Source organism: Lissotriton vulgaris, chromosome 7 (genome assembly GCF_964263255.1).
Source record: "Lissotriton vulgaris chromosome 7, aLisVul1.2, whole genome shotgun sequence".
Classification (NCBI taxonomy): Eukaryota; Metazoa; Chordata; class Amphibia; order Caudata; family Salamandridae; genus Lissotriton; species Lissotriton vulgaris.
Genome location: NC_141695.1, coordinates 1,520,700,611 through 1,520,720,884, shown reverse-complemented (window position 1 = coordinate 1,520,720,884; position 20,274 = coordinate 1,520,700,611). Strand labels below are relative to the sequence as shown.

The following is a 20,274-nucleotide window of genomic DNA, read 5'->3' as shown; positions in this document are numbered from 1 at the left end:
AACTCCAGTGCCTCCTGCCTGTGGGTCCTCTTGAGGGTCATCTTTGAATTCTTTCGGCCCCCCTGATTGCTCGGGCCTGCCTTGACTCCCCTGCTTGTGGTGAGTCACCTGGACCTTGCTGGTCCCGACACTGCACCTTATTCTCTTTCCACATTGTTTACAGTTGCCAAAGCTTGTTGATGCTCCTGATGGACACCGACTCCTCAACTATCGACGTGGACCAACTCATGAACGCTTGCTGGTCTTCCACAGCATCGCTTGGTCCTCACAGCTGCAGCTCCAAAGTCACCGCCATCTCTCCTGCAGCATCCGACATCGGAGGACATTCATCCTTCGTGCCTCCTGGTCACTCCTGAGTGGCATAGACTCTGTCCCCTCTGCTTGCAGGTACTTCTCAACTTGAATCCACCTTTGGGTTCCACCGGACACTTTCACCTACCCCAGCAGCGGCCTCTTCCTGAAGTCCTCCATTGGGTTTGACGGCGATTTCCGCCTCCACTTGACACCTATGCACCCGGCTTCCATGGTGTAGGTATCCTGGTTCCAAAAGAATCAACGGGTGGGGTGGGTCTCCAACCTTCTGTCTTACATGGGGGTGCTTCATGGTACAGTGGGAAGGATCCTATTACTTTAAAATTGCAATTGTGGCTTACCCATTGACTTGCATTGATCCCGCACTCGAGGTCCCACTATGCACACGGCCTCTGTGGGGCTCCTGCTTACTTACCTTGGGTGGTTCCTTGGGTCCCTGGCACTTCTACATCTTCTGGGTATAGTCTTGACTCAAGTTGTGATTCACATACCACTGTTTTAGTATATGGCTTAGTCTCCCCCTGGTGCCTACTGTGTATTATGTGCTACTTAGCTGTTTCTATTGAAAAGTATTGTGTATATCTCCAGCTAAGAGATATCTGTATGCGTTAGTGAGTGTCTTATAATAAATACAGATTTTTATAAATATACTGTGTGGCTCTTTTTCTCTTAATCTATACCCATAAGATTATGTTCTGGTAAAAACAAGCTGCTTTACACTCCTTCACTAAGCTTGAAGGCTGCTCTCCACAGCTACCACTAATGAGTGCTTTCTGAGGTTGCGAAGACCACTAACATCACCATAAGGGTTGTCTGGATTGGTGCAAGGTGCACACTTACATAAGTGTACACCATATACCAAGTCAGTTTCTCACAGGGAGGGTGGGACTATTTTAAAATGATGACGCTAATGCGCTTCCTTTATATGTTGTAAATTACCCATTCCCTTTACCAGATACCTATTTTTTGGGGGGGGTTTAAACTTGTTATTGAATTCAATAGTAATTATCAATACCGATTAGCAAACAGTACTGTTACTCATACAGTTATACATTTTGCAGGGGTCAGCAGATCATGTACCATTATCCAATACCTCTCTGTTCTGATTTCTTCATAGTTCCAACTCCACCTTAGGGGATATACATATGTCTCCACGATACATATTCCATTTGGACCATTTCCTGTCCCATTTTTTGGGGCAACATTGGGTTATTAATACTTTCTTCCCCGCTAACATACACTTGTCCAATTCTTTCGCCAAACCCCAAGTGGAAGGCGGAGCTATCCCCCCCACCCTCTCGCCAGTTCCCGTTTGACTAGTGTGTATCCCAGCGTCACCAGCTGTTGTTCAGTTTCTGTATGGTCAGTGACCGCCCAAATATTTAGCAGTCCTAACTGTGATGTAAGGGCCACCTCCTTTCCCAGTGCGCTCTGAATAGGAGTTGTGGCCCCCTCCCATATATATATGCTGTCCCAGATAGTATGGTAGAAGGTGGCTTATTGTTGTCAGCTCTTCAGACATAGATCGTCAGGTCTCGCGCCTATTTTAGCCAAGGTGATCCCTGTCATATAGGACCGATGCAAAATCCTAAGCTGTATTAATCTAAAGCGAAGTGTGATGGCTGCCTCCCTGGGGGACATTAGGGCCGACCGCCAATCCTCCTCGTCAATGGGTCCTAGGTCTTTCTGCCACTAAGTTTACTAAAGGTGTCGGGCAGGTTATTACATAGTTTTTTATATGTTAAAGATATTGTTTTCGGGTGCTGTGGCCCGTCTAGCAATCGGTCTTCTAATAGGGCTGATTCTGGTATATCTTTAAGGTTTGGGAAAGCTGTCTGTAAGGCGAGTCTTATTTGCAGATACATAAATAGTTCCCCTTGAGCCATCTGGTAATGTCCCCGGAGTTCCTCAAAACTAAGGATATGTTATGTTATAAAATTTTATAGAGTGCACAGCTGCCCCAGCAAAGGGGCGTCCCGGCGCTGAACTCCAGAACAGAAAAAGAACCATGAGCGAAGTAGTGAAAAGACATCTCCCCAAAAACATTTTTTACAGGAATAGATGAGTTTTTATAGCTTTCCTAAAAACGGACAAACTTTGAATTCCTCTGATGTAAGATGGAAGAGCATTCCAGGCTTTAGCTGCAAGAAGACGAAAAGAACGTCCTCCCGCTCTACTACGTTTGACCCGAGGCAGTTCGACCTCGGATAGAACCCTTCTTAACCAAATCGCCCACCACTGAAATTCCTATCATGTCCCATTTGTCGAACCCCAGTTGGTGACATAGCATGCCTAATTTCTTGGTGTACCACAATGGCGTTGCTTTGGTGAGGGTGGCAGCCCAGCCCAGTCGAGAGTTCACTTGGTGCCCAGTGTGTGTGAGGTAAGCCAAAAATATCTGCCTTTCTTGGTTTTAGAATAGAGGGCTTCTAAAAACCCTGAGCGGTCTGTTTGGTATCTATCCAAAGCATAGGCTGGTTCGTTAGGGAGGTGATACATCCAGTGGTTGCTACCAGCTGTGCGGCCCAATAGTAAAGCTTAAGGTCTGGTAATGCTATGCCCTCATCATACCAACTTTTTGTTAGCTTTTTCATCGCCACCCTCATCTCACAGCAGTGTGCGGACCTCCCTTTCCACTGCTGTGAAATATGCATCCGGGACATGGCCTGGGCATTTCTGAAGAACATACAGAAAGCACGGGAGTGCCAGCATTTTGAAGAGGGCAGCACGGCCCACTACGGATAGGGGCAGGGACCGCCAGTGCTTAACATCAGTTCGCAGCCTGACTAGTGGGGGGGCTAGATTATGGTTATGAAAAAGAGCCGGATCTGACTTCACAAATATCCCAAAATATCGGAACCCCTCTCTAGCCACTTCTATCGTACAGTTCACAGGGGGACGCAGGGTCTGCCCACTAAGCACGAACAGTACCGACTTACTCCAATTAATTGCGTATCCCGAATATTTCCCGAAGTTTGTGAATATATTTAAAACAGCGTGTATGGATTTATAAGGAGAGGCTAGGTACAGTAATATGTCGTCGGCATATAAGGATATTAGGTCCTCCTGACCCTCTGTCCATTTCAACCCCCTTACCATCACGTCACAATGGATCTACGCGGCGAGGGGTTCTAAAATTAGGGAAAATACCAGTGGAGACAACGGACAACCCTGTTGGGTACCTCTCCGTAGTGTGAAAGCGTGGGACATGTAGTTATTGACTCACTTGTCCCTGTATGTTCGTATAGAGCAGTTTAACCCACCCCAGAAACTTGGGGCCAAAACCTACCCTGCTTAAAACCTCAAATAGGTATGGCCATTCTATAGAATCGAATGCCATGGAGGCATCCAACGACAGCACCACTGCATCTTCTGATAAGAATTCTCTACACGCCATCACGTTATGGAGACAACAAATATTTAGTGCCGTGTTCCTCCCTGGCATCAAGCCAGATTGGTCTGGGTGGACTAGGGAGGAGATGACTGCCACAAGTCGAATGGCCAGGACTTTTCCTAGGATTTTAGCTTCTGCGTTTATCAGCGAGATGGGCCTAGACGAGCCACAACTGTCCCCAGGCTTCCCCGGTTTACGAATAACTACTATGGTAGCCAGACGTTGGTCTTTAGGCAGCTGTCCCTTCTCGTAGCTTTCATCATACATTGCTCTTAGGTGTGGGGCTACTTGAAAGGCCACTGCTTTTAGGAATTCAATAGGAGTACTGTTCAGTCCCATTGCTTTCCCAGAGTTGATTTGACCAATGGCCCGTTGAATGTTGTCATCCGTTAGGTCTCCATCAATGGTATCCCTATCTGATGCCTAGAGTGTCGGTAGGTCACTGTCCGAGAGGAGTTGGCGCGAGTCTTCTGCTGTGTGTTTAGTAGAGGGGGAGAAAATCTTCTCTAAGTGGTCAGCGAATGCCTCCGCTATGTCCCTAGGGTGAGTAAGTATCTCGCTACTCGGCAGTGTTAACCTGGGTACCCATCTCGTCCCCTGTTCTCGCTTTTCTAACCACGCTAGGGTTGCTGGCCCTGTAAATGTATTGGCATTTATATAGCGCACTACTTACCCGTAGGGTCCCAAGGCGCTTCGACCGCTGCGAAACCCTTCCTGGCTTCCCTGAGAGATTGTCCCTTAATGGGTATCTCCAGGGTGAGACCAGGCATCCCCGGCGGTCTGGTGGGGCCATTAGTGAAGATGAGGCAAGCTAATGCCCAGAGTTGCCGAGTGTGATCACTGATCAGAGTGGGCACCGAGGCGAGAGAATTATCGAGTCCGCTGACCCTGGTCCAGAAACCTGCCGCGCCGGGAATCGAACCCTGGTCCCGGGCCGTCCTCTGCTCTCGGGTCTGCCGCCTCTAACCAGTGAGCCACACTACTTCACTATCGTTCAGTCTATTCTGAATACTGTGGTGTTTTGCCATCATATGTTCTCTAGTTTTTTAGATTTTTATTTAAATGTGTTTATGGGTTAACATCGCAGCCATACATACTAAAATGGATGATACTTTTTCGACTTGAACAAATACATTATCCGGACAACCAATAGACAGGATCACATATCACCTAATATCTTCACTTTCTATAGGACTACGCATTTCCAATTCCACCACTGGGGACACAACAAGATCCCCCCGATACTTATTCCAGTGTGACCATTTCCGGTCCCATTTTTTGGGGTACCCCCTAGCTAGGAAGACCTCAGTTTCCGCAAGCATGTATCTGTCAAGCTCCTGCGCCCCCTGGTGACGTGTGGTGTGTTTACTCCTCCCCACCTTCTCGCTATCTCCCTCTTAGCCATCTTGAATCCTAGCGTTGTAAATTGCTTTTCTACATCCCGCAGGCAGAGGTCATCAGGTCTGCAACCTATTTTTCCAGAGGTCGGTCCTGTCATATATGATCAGGGCCGTATCCTGAGTTGAATCAACCTAGATTTCAGTGTGATGGCCGCCTCGCGGGGGGACATAAGGGGCTCCTGGCAGTCTTCGTCGCTAATCAGTCCCAAGTCACTCTGCCACTGCTCCCCGAGTCTTGGAAAGGTATCCGGGAGGTTATTGCATAATTTATATGTGAGAGATATTGCTTTCGAACTTAAGGGCCCGTCTAACAGCTTATCCTCAAGTGTTGAAGATTCCGGTATGTCTGTAAGAGACGGAAAGGCCGCCGTAATTGCATGCCTAATTTGCGAGTATCTATATGTTTCTCCCTGAGCCAGGTGGTACCGTTTCTGGAGGTCCTTGAATGTGAGTATAGCACCCTTTCTGACCAGGTCCTTCACTGCTGAGATACCTATGAGGTCCCACTTATCAAACCCGGGCTGGTAGCACAGCATGTCCAATTTCTGTGTATACCAAAGCGGCGCTACCTTTTGTGAGGATGCCCGCCCAGCCCAATCAAAAATGCACCGTACGCCAGATCTCTAATGTGTGCAGGGTGGGTCCAAAGAATTTCCCCTTATTTTTCCTATCACTTGTGTACAAGGCCCCCAAGTAGCCGGATCGATCAGTTTGGTAGCGGTCGAGAGCAAATGCAGGGTCATCCGGGGATGATACATCCAATGATTGACAGTTACCAAGTTGCAGGTCGGGAAGCGCAATGCCTCCATCGTACCAGCCTTTAGTCAATTTCTTCAGTGCCACCCTTGGGGTTTTCCCATCCCACAGCAACGTGCGGACCTCACCCTCCACCGCTTTAAAATACGAATCCGGAACTTTGTATGGGCAGTTGTGAAGAATATACAGGAAACGAGGTAGGGCCAACATCTTAAAAAGTACAGCGCGACCCAACAGTGAAAGTGGAAGGGACCTCCAGTGTTTCACGTCCGCATGTAATCTAGCCAACGGGGGGGTTTGCTTGGAACTATAAAAAAGATTTGGATCTGACGCGATGAACACCCCCAAATACCGAAATCACTCCTCCGACCACCACTATAGTGCAGCCAGCCGGAAGCCTGGGGACCTTACCTCGCAACATAAACAATACAGGCTTATTCCAGTTGATTGCATACCCAGAGTATTTACCGAAGTTAGTAAAGATCTCAAGCACCACCGCGATAGATTTATATGGGCAAGCTAGGTACAACAGAATGTCATCCGCATATAGGGATATACAGTCTTCCACTTCATCCGCCCATCTCATCCCTCGGACCATCACGTCTCGGCGTATCCAAGCCGCTAGGGGCTCCAGTAAAAGGGAAAATATCAGCGGGGACAGAGGGCACCCCTATCTAGTGCCCCTCTTTAATGTGAATGTCCGGGACGTGTGACTGTTTACCCTCACTTGTCCCAAAACGTCTGTGAATAGCAGCAGGACCCAGGCTATATACTATGGACCCAGACCCACCCTTTCCAAAACTTCGAACATGTAGGGCCATTCTATGAATTCAAAGGCCATTGAAGTGTCGAGAGACAACAGCGCTGTATCCTCCGATAGATTCCCGGCGAGCCATCGTTATGTAGGCGCTTTAGATTAAGGGCCGTATTCCTTCCAGGCATAAACCCAGACTGGTCTGGGTGGATTAATGTTGTGATCACCGCCACCAGCCTGTTGGCCAGGACTTTCACCAATACCTTCGCCTCCACATTAATCAGCGTGATTGGCCTATAGGAGCCACAAATATCCGCTGGTTTCCCCGTCTTGTGAATCACTACGATGGTGGCCAGTCTTTGATCCACTGGCAAGCAACCTGCCTCCAGACTCTCATCATACATGGCTTTTAAATACAATATCGTGCGAGAGGCAGTGGCTTTTAGAAATTCGATCGAGATACCATTATGCCCCATTTCTTTCCCAGATTTAATCTGTCCTATAGCTTTACCAATTACCTCATTCGAGAGATCTTCATCTAGGGTCGTCCTGTCCGCCTCTGAGAGGGCCGGTATGTTACTGTCTCGGAGGAGCTGGCGTGGGTCCTCAGCCGTGTAGTGAGTAGCGGGAGAATGTACCCTTTCCAGGTGAGCAGCAAATTCCTCCGCAATTTCCCGTGGGTGTGTCACGGTGTCACCTCCTGATGCTGTCAACTTATGCACCCACCTCGATCCCTGTTCTCTCCTCTCTTACCAAGCTAGTGTCCTTCCTGCCCTATCTCCCATTTCATATATTCTATGTTGGGTGTGACGATGCCTAGCCATCATGTGTTCCCTGGTTTTTATCCGCTATTCATCTTGCTTCAGTAAAAGCATATGGGCGTTGTCAGGCAAGGGATTCTGTGCATGTTCACGCTCTAAGTCAAGAAGGTCAGTTTTCGCCTGTGCCAAAAGCTTGTGTTTCTTGGCAATGTACCCCATCTTCAAAAATAAAGCCTATCCTTTCAGAACTACCTTGATTGACTCCCAAATTGTCTGAGCGGAGTCAACTGAGCCCACATTTTCAGTGAAATAATTCTCTGTTTGTGCGCAGAGTTCCTCAGTAATGTCTGGTATGTGTAACAGCCATGGATTAAGAACTATAGTGGTGCGTGCCTGCCTTTCCCAGTGTGTGTATTCCCCCAGACCGGGGTGTGGTCAGATATGCCCCTTGGTAAAACTTGGGACCTGACAAAATTCCCCACCGATGACAGGTGCGTAAGGAAATAATCAATACGCGACAGGCTTTGGTGCATATTAGAGAAAAATGTGAATAGCTTGTCCGTGGGCAGGAGCGCTTGACCTACATCCACCAAACCCAGTGCCTTCGTGAAGTCGGCCATTAAGACATTGGATTTCGCTTTTGACCACAGTGGATGGTGATCGACTGTGTCATCTAGTGTCATATTGTAGTCCCCTCCCATAATTAATGTGCCTTCCCGGAGTCCCGTCAGCCTACCTCCTAGGTCATCCAAAGCTAGCTTACCCAGGGCAGGTGGCAGATAAACTGAAATTATGTTGACATCCCTACCGTCCCATTGGGCCTCCACTCCTGCGAACCTTCCCCCTGGATCTGCCCATGTCCTGTGAACTATGAGCGGGTTAGCCCGCTTTACAAGGATTGCCGTCCCCCTTGATCCCAATGTTCTCTAGTTTTGATTCTGTACTCTTCTTTTTTAAGTGCCAGGCGATGTTTGGTGTCTTCCGATAGGCTATTCGCATGTTCTGACTCCAGTTGTTGGAGTTCTTCTTCCACCTGTACTAATAATCGGCACTTCTTTTGTACATACCCAGTTTTTAGGGACAGGGCTTGCCCCTTCAAAACCACTTTATATGCCTCCCATATGGTTTGCGCCGAATCCACTGAGCCTAGATTTTCTTTGAATAGTTGCCCGTTTGTACACACAGTTCCTTTTTTATGTCAAGGATTTTCAGTATTCACGGATTTAGGACTATCGTAGTGCGCCGCTGTCGTTCCCAATGCGTGAATTCGATCCTGAGCGGGAAGTGATCCGAAATGCCTCTTGGTAGGACTAGGGGGTGTCTAAAGTTACCTAGTGAGGCTGCATGTGTTAGAAAATAATCGATACGTGATAAACTTGTGTGCGTTGGAAAAGTATGTGTATCGTTCGTTTGTAGTGCTCGCCCAACATCAGTCAGCCCCATCGCTGTGGTGAATTCCTCCAAAAGCCCTTTCGTTCTCGCTCCCAGGCGCTGTGGGTGTCTATCAACTGTGTCGTCCATCATCATCAAATAGTCACCTCCCAGGATTAAGATGCCCTTGGGAAGATCGGTCAGTATATTACACAGGTCTACCAGTGCCTCCTTACTCAATGCTGCCGGCAAATATAGTAAAATCACGTTAAGCGCTCTCCCCTCCTACTGGGCCTCCAAAACTGCAAATCGCCCCTCAGGGTCCGCCCACATACGGTGCACGATAAGAGGTGTACTTTTCTTAACCAGGATACCTGTACCCCTGGAGCCTGTGGTATAGTTGGCGTGTACTAGGAATTATACCCCCACCTAGTAAGGGCTTTGCTTTTATACCCCACCAAGTGCATCTCTTGCAGTAGCACTAGGTCCGGAGGGTGTTTTTTCAAATACTGTTGGACAATTCCCCTTTTGATCTTGTCTCCCATCCCGTTCACCCTGATACCTATTTTGAAGACATACATAGTAGGATCAGAGCCCTATTGTAGGAAGGTGGTGCCCTGTGAATTGCCCTCAATAAATTAACACAAGGCTGCTATGATAGTAGTGAGAAGTTGGCCTGGTATGTGCTGTCCACTAATTAAAGTGGGCACGTTGCACTGGTCCAAACGACCCTTATGATGGATGAGGTCAAAGATAACCTTTAGAAAGCTATCCTAGTAGGTAGCTGTGGAAAGCAGCCTTCAGTCTTAATCTTGAAGGAATGTAAAGCAGTTTGTTTTACCATAACATCACCGCCTATATTGACCGAATGAAAGGAGAACCACACAGTAGTTACATAAAAATATGTTTTTATTAATAGAACACTCTCTAGTATCCTCATCACGAGGATAGAACACAAAGCACACAATACGAAATCAATATAACTGTTGTAAGAAGCATAAAACATGGGGACTCCAAGGGTGGACCAAACCATATACTAAAATGGTGGTATAACAACTATGACTCTGGTCAAGACAAGGTCTAGAGCACGTAGAATCGCTGGGACCTCAAGGTGAGTAGATAAGGACCCCACGGAGGACGGGTTCAGTGTGCTAACACGACCGCAGGCTCCGTACAATTCTATGGGGAAGTTGCAGTTGCAATTTCACAGTTTAAGGACCCTTCTAGGAGGACTTCGAGGAAACCCTTTGGAACTTAAGAGGTTGGAGTGCCACCCCACCCTTGGATAATGTAGTACCCAAGTTACCTATCCCAGACGAGCCAGGTACATAGGTCTGGAGTGGTGTCGGAAACCGCTGTCGTTCTCAGTGGAGGGCCGCAAAGAAGAACTGCTGCTTTGAAGGTGAAAGAGGTCCGGTGTAATCCAAGCCTGGTTTCAGAAAGGAAGGAACGTGAAAGCAGAGAGGACAGAGCCTGGGTCACTTCAGAGTGACCTGGGGCTCTGGAGACGAAAGCCCACCGATGTCTGGTTCTTCAGGTGCAAAGAAGGGAGGCTTGACTGTAGCCACGAGGACCAGGAGACGTTGATGACGGCCAGGGGCCAGATGCGAGCTGTCCCGCAAAGGATGTAGAGTTCTGAATGGTCGCGTCTGTCTGGAAAACCAATAAGCCTTGGCAAAAGCAACCCACACAGGAAGGTCAAGCAGTTTACGGTGTGGATCAGCAAGGTCCAGGGGACTCACCAAGCAATGGGGAGTCAGGGTACGCCTGGAACAACCAGGGAAGCCCAATAGTAATCAAGATGACCCTCAGGCCGAATGACCAGGAGTCTCGAGCGGACCTCGTGCAAGATTGCAAAGTATCAGCCCAAAGGCTGGATATCTTTGGTGCAAATACTGCTCAGTGTCAGGACTGCAGAGTCCAAGCACAAGCTCTGGGAACGTCAACAAGCATATGCAACTGCAAATGGGCGCGGTGCACAGGATTCCGTTTTATGCAGTCCCCACGAGGAATACTAACCTCAAACTTGCTGAGAGGGCAGATCTACCTCCGGGACCTTTGAAATTCCACCTCCTGTGTTCCTGAGATCTGCGGAGTCGAATGAGCTCGGAAGCAGTAGACCGGTCAATTGCGTTGAGGTGCCTGCTAGTACAGGGGAGTGACTCCTTCACTCCAATGAAGATTCTTAAGTTGTCCTTAGTGCACCACAGGTCCTGTAGGGAGCAAGGGCACAGACGAAATTTTGGACGGAGAGGGAGACGTATTCGGACCCTGTCGAAGTCTAGAGTGTCCACACAGTCGAAGGTTAGTGGTTTCTTCTTATAGAATCTTCTCCACGTAAAATCTCAAGTGTTACAGCCAGGTAACGCCTTGTGTACCTACTGGAGATGGTTGGACAGATTTGGGGGACCCTGCTAGGTGAGGGTCAGGACAAAGGGGTGGTTACACCCATGTTTTTTGTCCACTTTTGCACCAGAGCAGGAGCCAACGGCTCCCAGAACTGGTTTGAGCTGGACTATGCACAGTGACACCAAATGTGCCCCAAGTGCAGACTTTCAGGCACTCTGAGTGCACCCACCCAGCTCCAATACACTAAACCCTGTCTGGAAGGTGGTCACACCTGCCTGTGACACATTGCCTATTGTGCTGCCTTCCTCTGCTCGAGCTAGGCTCAGCAGCCGGAGGGCAGAAATGTGTCTCTGTTCAGCAGCATCCATTTTGTGCTGACTGAGTCGAGAATTTTATAAACAAGACAGGAGTATAACCCATAGACCAAGTCAGGACTGGGTAGGTAAGGTGCAACTAGAACACAATGTCCTGAAAGGTGAAAGTCAATAGACAATTATAAATAGCATGCACATAGCATTACTTGGGTGGACAAGAAGGAGATTACTCTTTTTTTAGTCAAAAGGTAATTATTCATCTTTATGTGGTAACATTAGTTTCAAGGTCGGATATATACAGTTAAGAACAGCACTGCATAGAATGTAATGACAACCACATGGAACTTGGTGCAACAAACGTGAATAATAAGTGCAGGTGGCGACGCAAGTGAAAGAAGAACAGCGTTGTTGGCGCACTGTGCATAAGGTGCAAACTATTTACAGTGAGTGGCTTAACGGCGCATGTGACAATGTGATATCACAGTGGGCACAGTTGATTAAATTTGAATCTAGAGCCACGAAGAAGAGGTGCGCCTATTGGTCAGGCTGTTAGGTCGACGGCGTTTCGATCCGGTGCATTTCGGATCATCAGGACTGGTTGTCTGAATGAGGGCGTGCTGTGAAGGAAGGGAGGAGATATTAAGGAGGGGGGCCTGTGTGCCCAGATGAAGAGCAGGTAATAAAGGGCGATTTTTGGGGTTACCTGGAAGGATCCTGGATGGATGGAAACCTTGTAACCCACAATGGGGGGATGGCTTAAGGCAGATTAGGGAGTCTCAGTATGAATAGAGTCTGGACTGCTGGGAAGAGAGGAAGAAAGGGCAAGGTTGGCTGAGCAGATTGGAGGCGTAGACAAAAACTCGGTTTGGCATAGGAGATTAGCGCCACAGTGGGTGGAGACTGATAATCACGTACCTGGCTGGAGACCTCAGCGCTCTAACCGGCCGTAGGGATCAGCCGTGCTTAGTTTTCACTTGCTGGGGAACTCAGCGTTCTTGCCGGCCATAGGGATCAGCCGTGCTGTGTATGCACTGGAGAGTATGTGCAGGATGATTATTAGTATCCATGTGTGAATAGGTCATAGGGAGAGTGGTAAGGTCGGTGCCAATGATTACCTGATTGAATCAGCGCGTCTTGGCGGTCACGGGAAAAAGCAGTTGTGAGCCGGGCCGATTGCGGAATGATAATACACTTTCGCGTTTGGGCGGGGACCGGACCAAGGGCTATGGGCGGCGAAATGACGTCAGCTGCAGTGTGCTGGTGTCGGTCAGCAGGGATAGGCCAGTCAGTAAGTAGGAGGAAGCGAGGTTGGTCGCTGTGGTTACGCGTTACCAACAAGACAAGGAAGGTCCAAGGATTCCAAAGCTAAACAACGCTTAATAAGCTGCTTTTATAAGTGGATGGAGACACACTCGAAGCTCTGGACCTCTTGGGCTTCATAAAGGAAGACAAGTTTGTGAAGTAGAGAGTGTGTATTCCATGAAAGATGAAAATTGTACTTGTTTGGATAAATATCCGTTCTTTCAAATTGTTATATAGAGGACAGAACTACTTCAAGTTGCAGTGTGACATCTTTATTATTTTGTTGTGAGACATGGACAGCCGACACGTGTTTCGCCCCCTATGGGCGAGTCGCGCCGGGGCTTTCTCAAGGCTATTTACACATATACAGCGTATATTGTTACTGTTTCCAAATTGTCAGAATCCAAAAGACAAGAGTTTCAATACTCGTAGAGCAACATTCTTCTGTAAATTTTCAAAGGCTGATCGAGTGCAGTTCGGTCCCTACTCGCGGCTCTCAGTATACGGGTTGGTGTATGGGTTGAATCCCGATTTTCCCGTTGTCCAATCCCAACCGGAAGTTAAAGTAAAATATCCCAGCGTTCTTGCCGGCCGTAGGGATCAGCCGTGCTGCGTATGCACTGGAGAGTAAGTGCAGGATGATTATTAGTATCCATGTGTGAATAGGTCAAGGGGAGAGTGGTAAGGTCGGTGCCAATGATTACCTGATTGAATTAGCGCGTCTTGGCGGTCAGGGGAAAAAGCAGTTGTGAGCCGGGCCGATCGGGGAATGATAATACACTTCCGCGTTTGGGCGGGGACCGGACCAAGGGCTATGGGCGGGGAAATGACATCAGCTGCAGTGTGCTGGTGTCGGGCAGCAGGGATAGGCCAGTCAGTAAGGAGGAGGAAGCGAGGTTGGTCGCTGTGGTTACGCGTCCCTGTTGAAGGCCGGCAACGTGGTTGCGCTCGCGTATTGGGACCTGGAGCGTCGTCGCCATGGGATTGCGATATAGTGATTTCGAAAAGACAAGTCAAGAAGTGGTAGAAAAAGGGAATAATTGCAGTTCATTAAGTCAAAGTGCATAAGGATTAAAAACATTTGGCGCTTATTAAATAGTCTGAGTCGAGAAGGCTGGCAGCGGATGTATGTATGTATGTATGTATGTATGTATGTATAGGCATTTATATAGCGCACTACTTACCCATAGGGTCTCAAGGCGCTTCGACCACTGCGAAACCCTTCCTGGCTTCCCTGAGAGATGGTCCCTTTTTAATGGGTATCTCCAGGGTGAGACCAGGCATCCCCGGCGGTCTGGTGGGGCCATTAGTGAAGATGAGGCAAGCTAATGCCCAGAGTTGCCGAGTGTGATCGCTGATCAGAGTGGGCACCGAGGCGAGAGAATTATCAAGTCCGCTGACCCTGGTCCAGAAACCTGCCGCGCCGGGAATCGAACCCTGGTCCCGGGCCGTCCTCTGCTCTCGGGTCTGCCGCCTCTAACCAGTGAGCCACACTAGACCAGTGACCCCACGAAGTTTGCTTCAGAAGGGTGGAATCATACCTCCCCCACCAGTTACCGGTGTTGAGGTAGGATTCCAAGGTGCTTGATACCAAACACCCTATGTTTCTATGCAGCTGTTTTCGGGATGGCATTTACCGCAAGGTGATAATGCAGTTCTACCTATATGTCCGGCTGAGTCATAGACAACCCTGGAGAATGGTTTCCGAAGGCTGCAGAGAGGCTCTCCTCATGCGGGGCCACCCTCTCACTAAGAACCCAGCACTCTGCCTTCAGGATTGATAAGGCCTGCTATAGGGGTGACTTATAAGTTTTAAGTGTAGTGACTTATAGATGTAGTGATCCTATGTCTACAGTAAGTGGTGCAGGCACCAGCCTCCTCAGGTTGCAGTAGCAGACCTGTTCAATTTTGCATGGCCTCTCATGGGTGGCATAATACATGCTTCAGCCCATGTGAGGCCTCTGGGGTACCTAAGCCCTGGGTACGTGGGTACCATATACTATAAGGGTTGTCTTGATTGGTGCAAGGTGCCCACTTACATAGGTGTACACCATATACCAAGCAAGCTTCTCGCAGGGTGAATGGGACTATTTTAAAATGATGCCGCTACCGCTCTTTCTTTATGTAATGCAAAATACTCGCTCCCTGTACCAGATGTCCATTTTAAAGCCATACATAGTGAGATCAGAACCCTATTTTGGAATGGGGGTACCTCGCGAATTGCTCTCAATAATTTAACACAAGGCTGGTATGATGGTGGAATAGCCCTGCCTGACACCCAAACATACTATGGAGCGGCGCAGTGCACAGTTATCAACCAGTGGGGACATCAACCATTGACTGAACCTGTTTATCGGATGGACTGTTTGGTTATTCAATTGAGGGGTTCCTTCAAGCACTCTACACTAACCTGTGTCACCTTACTTTGGAGAGGCGGACGGCACTGACAGTACAAATTTGACGCTCAACACTCACTAAGCTGGTTGGAGAAATAAAATCACTCTAGCTACATCTTTATGGGATTCGAGCTTCTGGGTGCATGGGGGCACGAGACAAGGCGTAGACAAATGGGGTTTAATAGGACTCGCCAGGGTGGGAGACTTGTATTCTGGGACAGAGATAATACCCTTTGCTGACTTATAAAAATCACACGATTTGGCCCCAACTGAGGCATTTTGATATCTACAACTCCGGCATTCCCTGTGGGCGGCACTACCCCATTGAGAGACCCTTCCAGAATTATCACCCCTATAAAATAGACTCCTCAAAGGACATATCACTTGCAGGGTGATCTTGCTCGCATATGAAAAAAACACCTCATAAACAACGCCCCTGATATGCTTGGCGGTTTACGGAAAAGATGGGAGATGGATATTGTTGACTTGCAGGAAGACTGACCAGAAGCCTAAGTATCACCTAGGTAGGTAGCAATCAGGACCCGTTTCCGCCTGGTCCAACTTAAAATATTACATAGGGCCTATTTCTCCAACACCACGATGTTAAAGATGGGTAGAATGTCAGACCCACTTTGTCGTAGAGGTTGTTGCCAGGAGCGGACATTCTATCATATAATTTGGACTTGCTTCAAAAATAAATCCTATGCGCATAGTGCATGATTGAGATACATGGTGCGACACTGCCCCTTTTGGCCAAGTGGTGTCTACTAAATGTCTGGAAGGCAAAGGACTTTAGAAGAGGAGATTAGACCTGGGTAGCCCCCAGGTCTGATGATGGCAAAGCGCATCACAGCACGTCGCTGGGGGGCTGAAGCTATACCATCCCTTCATCATTGGAAGAAGGACATGGATTGGTGTATAGTTGGGAAAAACAGTCTATGAAAACAGACGCTGCCATCGAAAGTGGGGGAAGGTGTGGAGTGGATGGAATGAATACAGGGGATGCTACAATCTTTGGCTAATTGAGGATGACAAATAAATTAGAGTTAACAGTGGATTTTTACTGTACTGGAATGGAATATGATGGGAAATGGTATTCTGTGGTGTAGTACTGATATAAAAATGTATGATACAAGATAGTGGTGTATTGCAATGCTTTCAATCTTTAAAAATATGTTTTTAAAAAAACAAATGATGGGAGTTCGTATTTTCATTTTTTCTGTGTATTTTAATAGAGATTGCCATCACCTAGGAATCCAAAACAACTTTGATTATAAGCGGTTTTTGAAGTTTGCTCGAGTTTGTGATGTAGGAAACAAAAAGCATATCTGCACAAGAGACAAGGTAAGCTATGTGCAACAATACATTATTACTACTGCAATCCCATTTAACCTGTGTTATTGGCTTAAAGTGCTATCCTAAGAGCTATTGGTTATTTCAGTTTTTATAACTGTAGACTATAATTATATTTCATATTGCTAATTGCTCCCACTAATGATGGCATCTAAACAGTTTTCTTAACTTGGTTTATTTCGTTTTAAACGTTTATTGATACAATTTCCTCCACCTGAGGTTGCTGAGGAAATGACTCAGAAAACAATTCCTTTCTCCCTTCCTAAAAACCTCTGACTTGCCACACAGCAGGTTTGTTCACCGTGAAAAATGTTTCTGATCGTTTGGCTTGACTTCCAGGAATGAGGGCACTCCCTTTACAGAGAGTCTGTTCCTGAGGCTGGACTCCACAAACGTGAGAGTTGTACTTTGGTTATTTAAAGTACGCTTTAGTATAAACAGTTGGTAACTAGGCAGCTCAGGAAGTGGGACCAGTGAGCATGAAAAGACTCAAGTTTCTAATCTAGAGGCCTGGCTATATTTTCTTATAGCTAAAAGTTCACAAATACATCAGCCGGTCTCTTTTCTCTGGATGTTCTGCTTGCCTCGCGTCATCAAGCTGGACTACAGAGAACTACGAAATTGTCATGAAGAACCCCCTCCTTTTTCAGGGAACTTCGAGACCAAGCTTCATGTTGCAGGACTCCTAGCATCAGTTTCCCTCGGAAGAGATGGACCTTCACTGCAGATCTGCTTAAAAGCATTTGGAATCTCATTCTATGATTTACCTACCTATGGGTAGTGCCACTAAAGGTATAGAAGGGACACCATCACCCCACAACCCCTCCAAACATACATTTTACCATCAATTATATAATGCATATTTTTTCTGTTGTTGGCACCAATATTTGGTAATTCTGCATAGTGCTTTCTGTGCTGAAACGGGTCAAAATGTCTTGGTGGATTTTTGGAAAGCCTTGCTCGTTTTGCTTAGGGTCCACCCCAGCTCCTCCTTTCGTCTTAAGCCTGGCTGCTTTACTAAAGAAATTGCTATCAGGATGACCTTGTAAGTATTGGAGATAAGTTGTCCTTCAAGAGGCCCCGTTTGTCAAGCCTCACTTGATCTCAATCTTTCTTTATTGTTTTCCACTTAAAAGCCTACGACAAGTAATAAAACCTAACACACAAATATTACTATAAATAAGGAGCCTTCATCCTTGATACTTGGTTGCACTGGGCATTCCAAACTTTTCCTCCGGTCCCTGACGGTCTGCGTGAGGAAGAGCCACCTGCGCAGGAGTGCCATAAATCAAACCGAGAAACCCCGCAGCGCGGGACGGAGTCCGGGTCGAAGACCAGGCCAAGACGGGCCCGTCTGAGCCCGTCCGGGTCCTTGCGAGGCCTGGCTGGGCCCCATATCTTTGCCCTGTGACTTGGATATACGAGACTGTTGGAGAAGCAGTGAGTAGTTCAATCCAAGCCCACTATTGACTATCCAGCATAAGACTGTCTGGCAATAGCATAAGTGCTGCTAATTACAAAGTACTTTTGCAGGGAGGGAGGGGGGGTCGTAATCCACAATCTTGTTTTTGCTTGTGTATACACGTTTTGACGAGGGGCTAATCCACCACCCTAGAACTATATTAGTTTTAAGCACCTCTCCGTGCCGCCAGGGGGGATTGAGATAGGCAAATAATTGCAGTGCATAGACTGAAACACAAGAATGGGGAAAAGAAAGGCGGTAAGCACGCAAACCTGGGTGATACACAACAAACCCTACTCAGTTACCTTACCGGAGCAATGGGGGCGCAAGAGAAACAAATATCCTCTGTAGAGGAGTCAATAGTATCAGGTACATCATGTACTACCATTGAGTCAGACAACTCCACTTCAGGAGGGTCTGGTACGCTGGGGACACTAGGGAGGTGTTCAGAGGACACAACACCCCAGAATGGGTGCCTCCAAAATATGACCAACGGAGTAATACTTAGCGACCCTGACTCATTCTCAGAAGCGGCTAAAAAATCAGACACCAATAGATAAAAGGAACAAGGGGAGTGGGAGAGTAGCGGAAGCTACAAAAAGTCTTAAGATAACCGCCCCAAGTACACCTAAGTTGTCTAAGCAGGGTAAAAAAACAATTAGATTGAGGAAAGGCATCACGAAATCTAAAGAAGACCATCTAAAAAGACAGACTATCTGGAAAACGACCTAAAAAACCTATTCTTCCTAGTTAAAAGGCTGGATTTATTTGTATGGGTCTCATTAGATAAAATAGGGGAAAGAGTAGACCAGATAGAGACACGTCTGAATTTCTTTTTAGCCACGGAAGGGACTGTTAAACATACAGGTAACGACCCAGGCCAGGGGGGTTGGGGTAGTTGTGAAACATGTAGGAGCACTAATACAACCAGTATCCAACAACAGAATAGAGAGGTTGGAAAACCTACCCGGAGTAATACCCACTCACCACGTCGACTGGCTATTCCATATACATCTGTGCAAAACATCACTGATCATCATTTAAATGTTGCAGCAAACAGGGGTAGGCGTGAAATAACCATTTTAGAGCATAGTGCTAACCAGACTACTAGTAACCAACCCACTGCACTATTACCACCTAGGCTATATCCCATAGCACCTAACGAATGACCAATGGAACAACCCTACCTAGACTTACCACCAGCAGTCACACCATATACTGTCGTATTAGCAAACGTACCCAGGTTAAGGCTTTCAGATAATGAATCCTGGGAAACATTAAGAAATAAGTCACTACCCTTGGCAAGTGGGAGGGGCAAGATGGCAGCCGCCTAGGAGGTCGTTAGCGGTGCTAGCTGGCAATGGTGGTCCGTTTTGCTGTTTGAGACCTGACTAGAAACGAAGGAAACTACTCTATTAGGTTCCCGCTTGACCTCCTCACCCCTCACCCGCTTCTGATGTTGTGCTCCTGTAAGTCCCTCTGGATACATCAACCCGGCGTGGCGCCTCAATTAATCAGGCGTTACGTGGAAGTCTACCTACTGCGTTTGCTGCATCGGCTGGCGAGAGAAGGTTTTAAGCTAATGGTTTGTAATAAGTTTGAAACCAAGCTGCTGGCTTATGCTGATGATTTAGCTATAACAACTATTAAACCAGATACGGCAATGACTGCCCTTATAGGAATAACCACAGAGTTTAGTCGGTATTCGGGGTATCTTCTCAATGAGAACAAGACCCAGATAATTTGCTCGAATAATATTAGAAAGCAGGATGGAAGATACACAGATTCAGCAGTTTATCTCGTGGTCAGGATCAGCCCTGTAATGGAGACAATTATTAAAGAGAATTTTGTGCCACTTGTCAACTCAATGTCAACAGAGTTAAAAAGGATAGACTCCATACACCTGTCTATAATAGGGAGAGCCAATGTGCTCAAGATGACTATGCTCCCAAAAGTACTTTATATTTTTTGCTCAATCCCGCTTATGGTGGGGGATAATGTGTTAAAATCTATTGAGACTGTGTTTATAAACTTTATTTGGCAGTATGGGAAAACTAGACGTTCGCTGAAATTTCTGTCTTTGCCACAAGATAGTGGAGGGTTAGCTGTCCCTAATATTCGATTTCATCTTGTGGCTTGTCTATTCAGCCAGATGGCGATATTACTAGATTGTGCCACAAAGGTGTCTGACTGTTTGTTTGGGAATGCTAGTCCCCTTCCATCTTTGAACTGCTTTTTGCTAGGGAAGCTACGGGGCTCTTATTGTGCAAAACAGACAGACGCTACTATAATAAAAAAAGGTATAAAATACAGGACAGCGTCTGGAGGGTTCGGAAAGTCGTTTAGAAGG

The 20,274-nt window shown here is 47.2% G+C and overlaps 1 protein-coding gene across 2 annotated transcripts in view; it reads left to right on the top strand.

Moving 5' to 3' along the window:
- LOC147705920 (deoxynucleoside triphosphate triphosphohydrolase SAMHD1-like) overlaps window positions 1–20,274 on the top strand; it is a 1,309,615-nt gene that overhangs the window by 726,926 nt on the left and 562,415 nt on the right. For both annotated transcript variants that reach the window (XM_086932390.1, XM_086932391.1), the window contains exon 9: window positions 16,345–16,453. In XM_086932390.1, coding sequence (XP_086788516.1) covers window positions 16,345–16,453 — 109 coding nt within the window. The remainder of the gene's footprint in view (window positions 1–16,344; window positions 16,454–20,274) is intronic.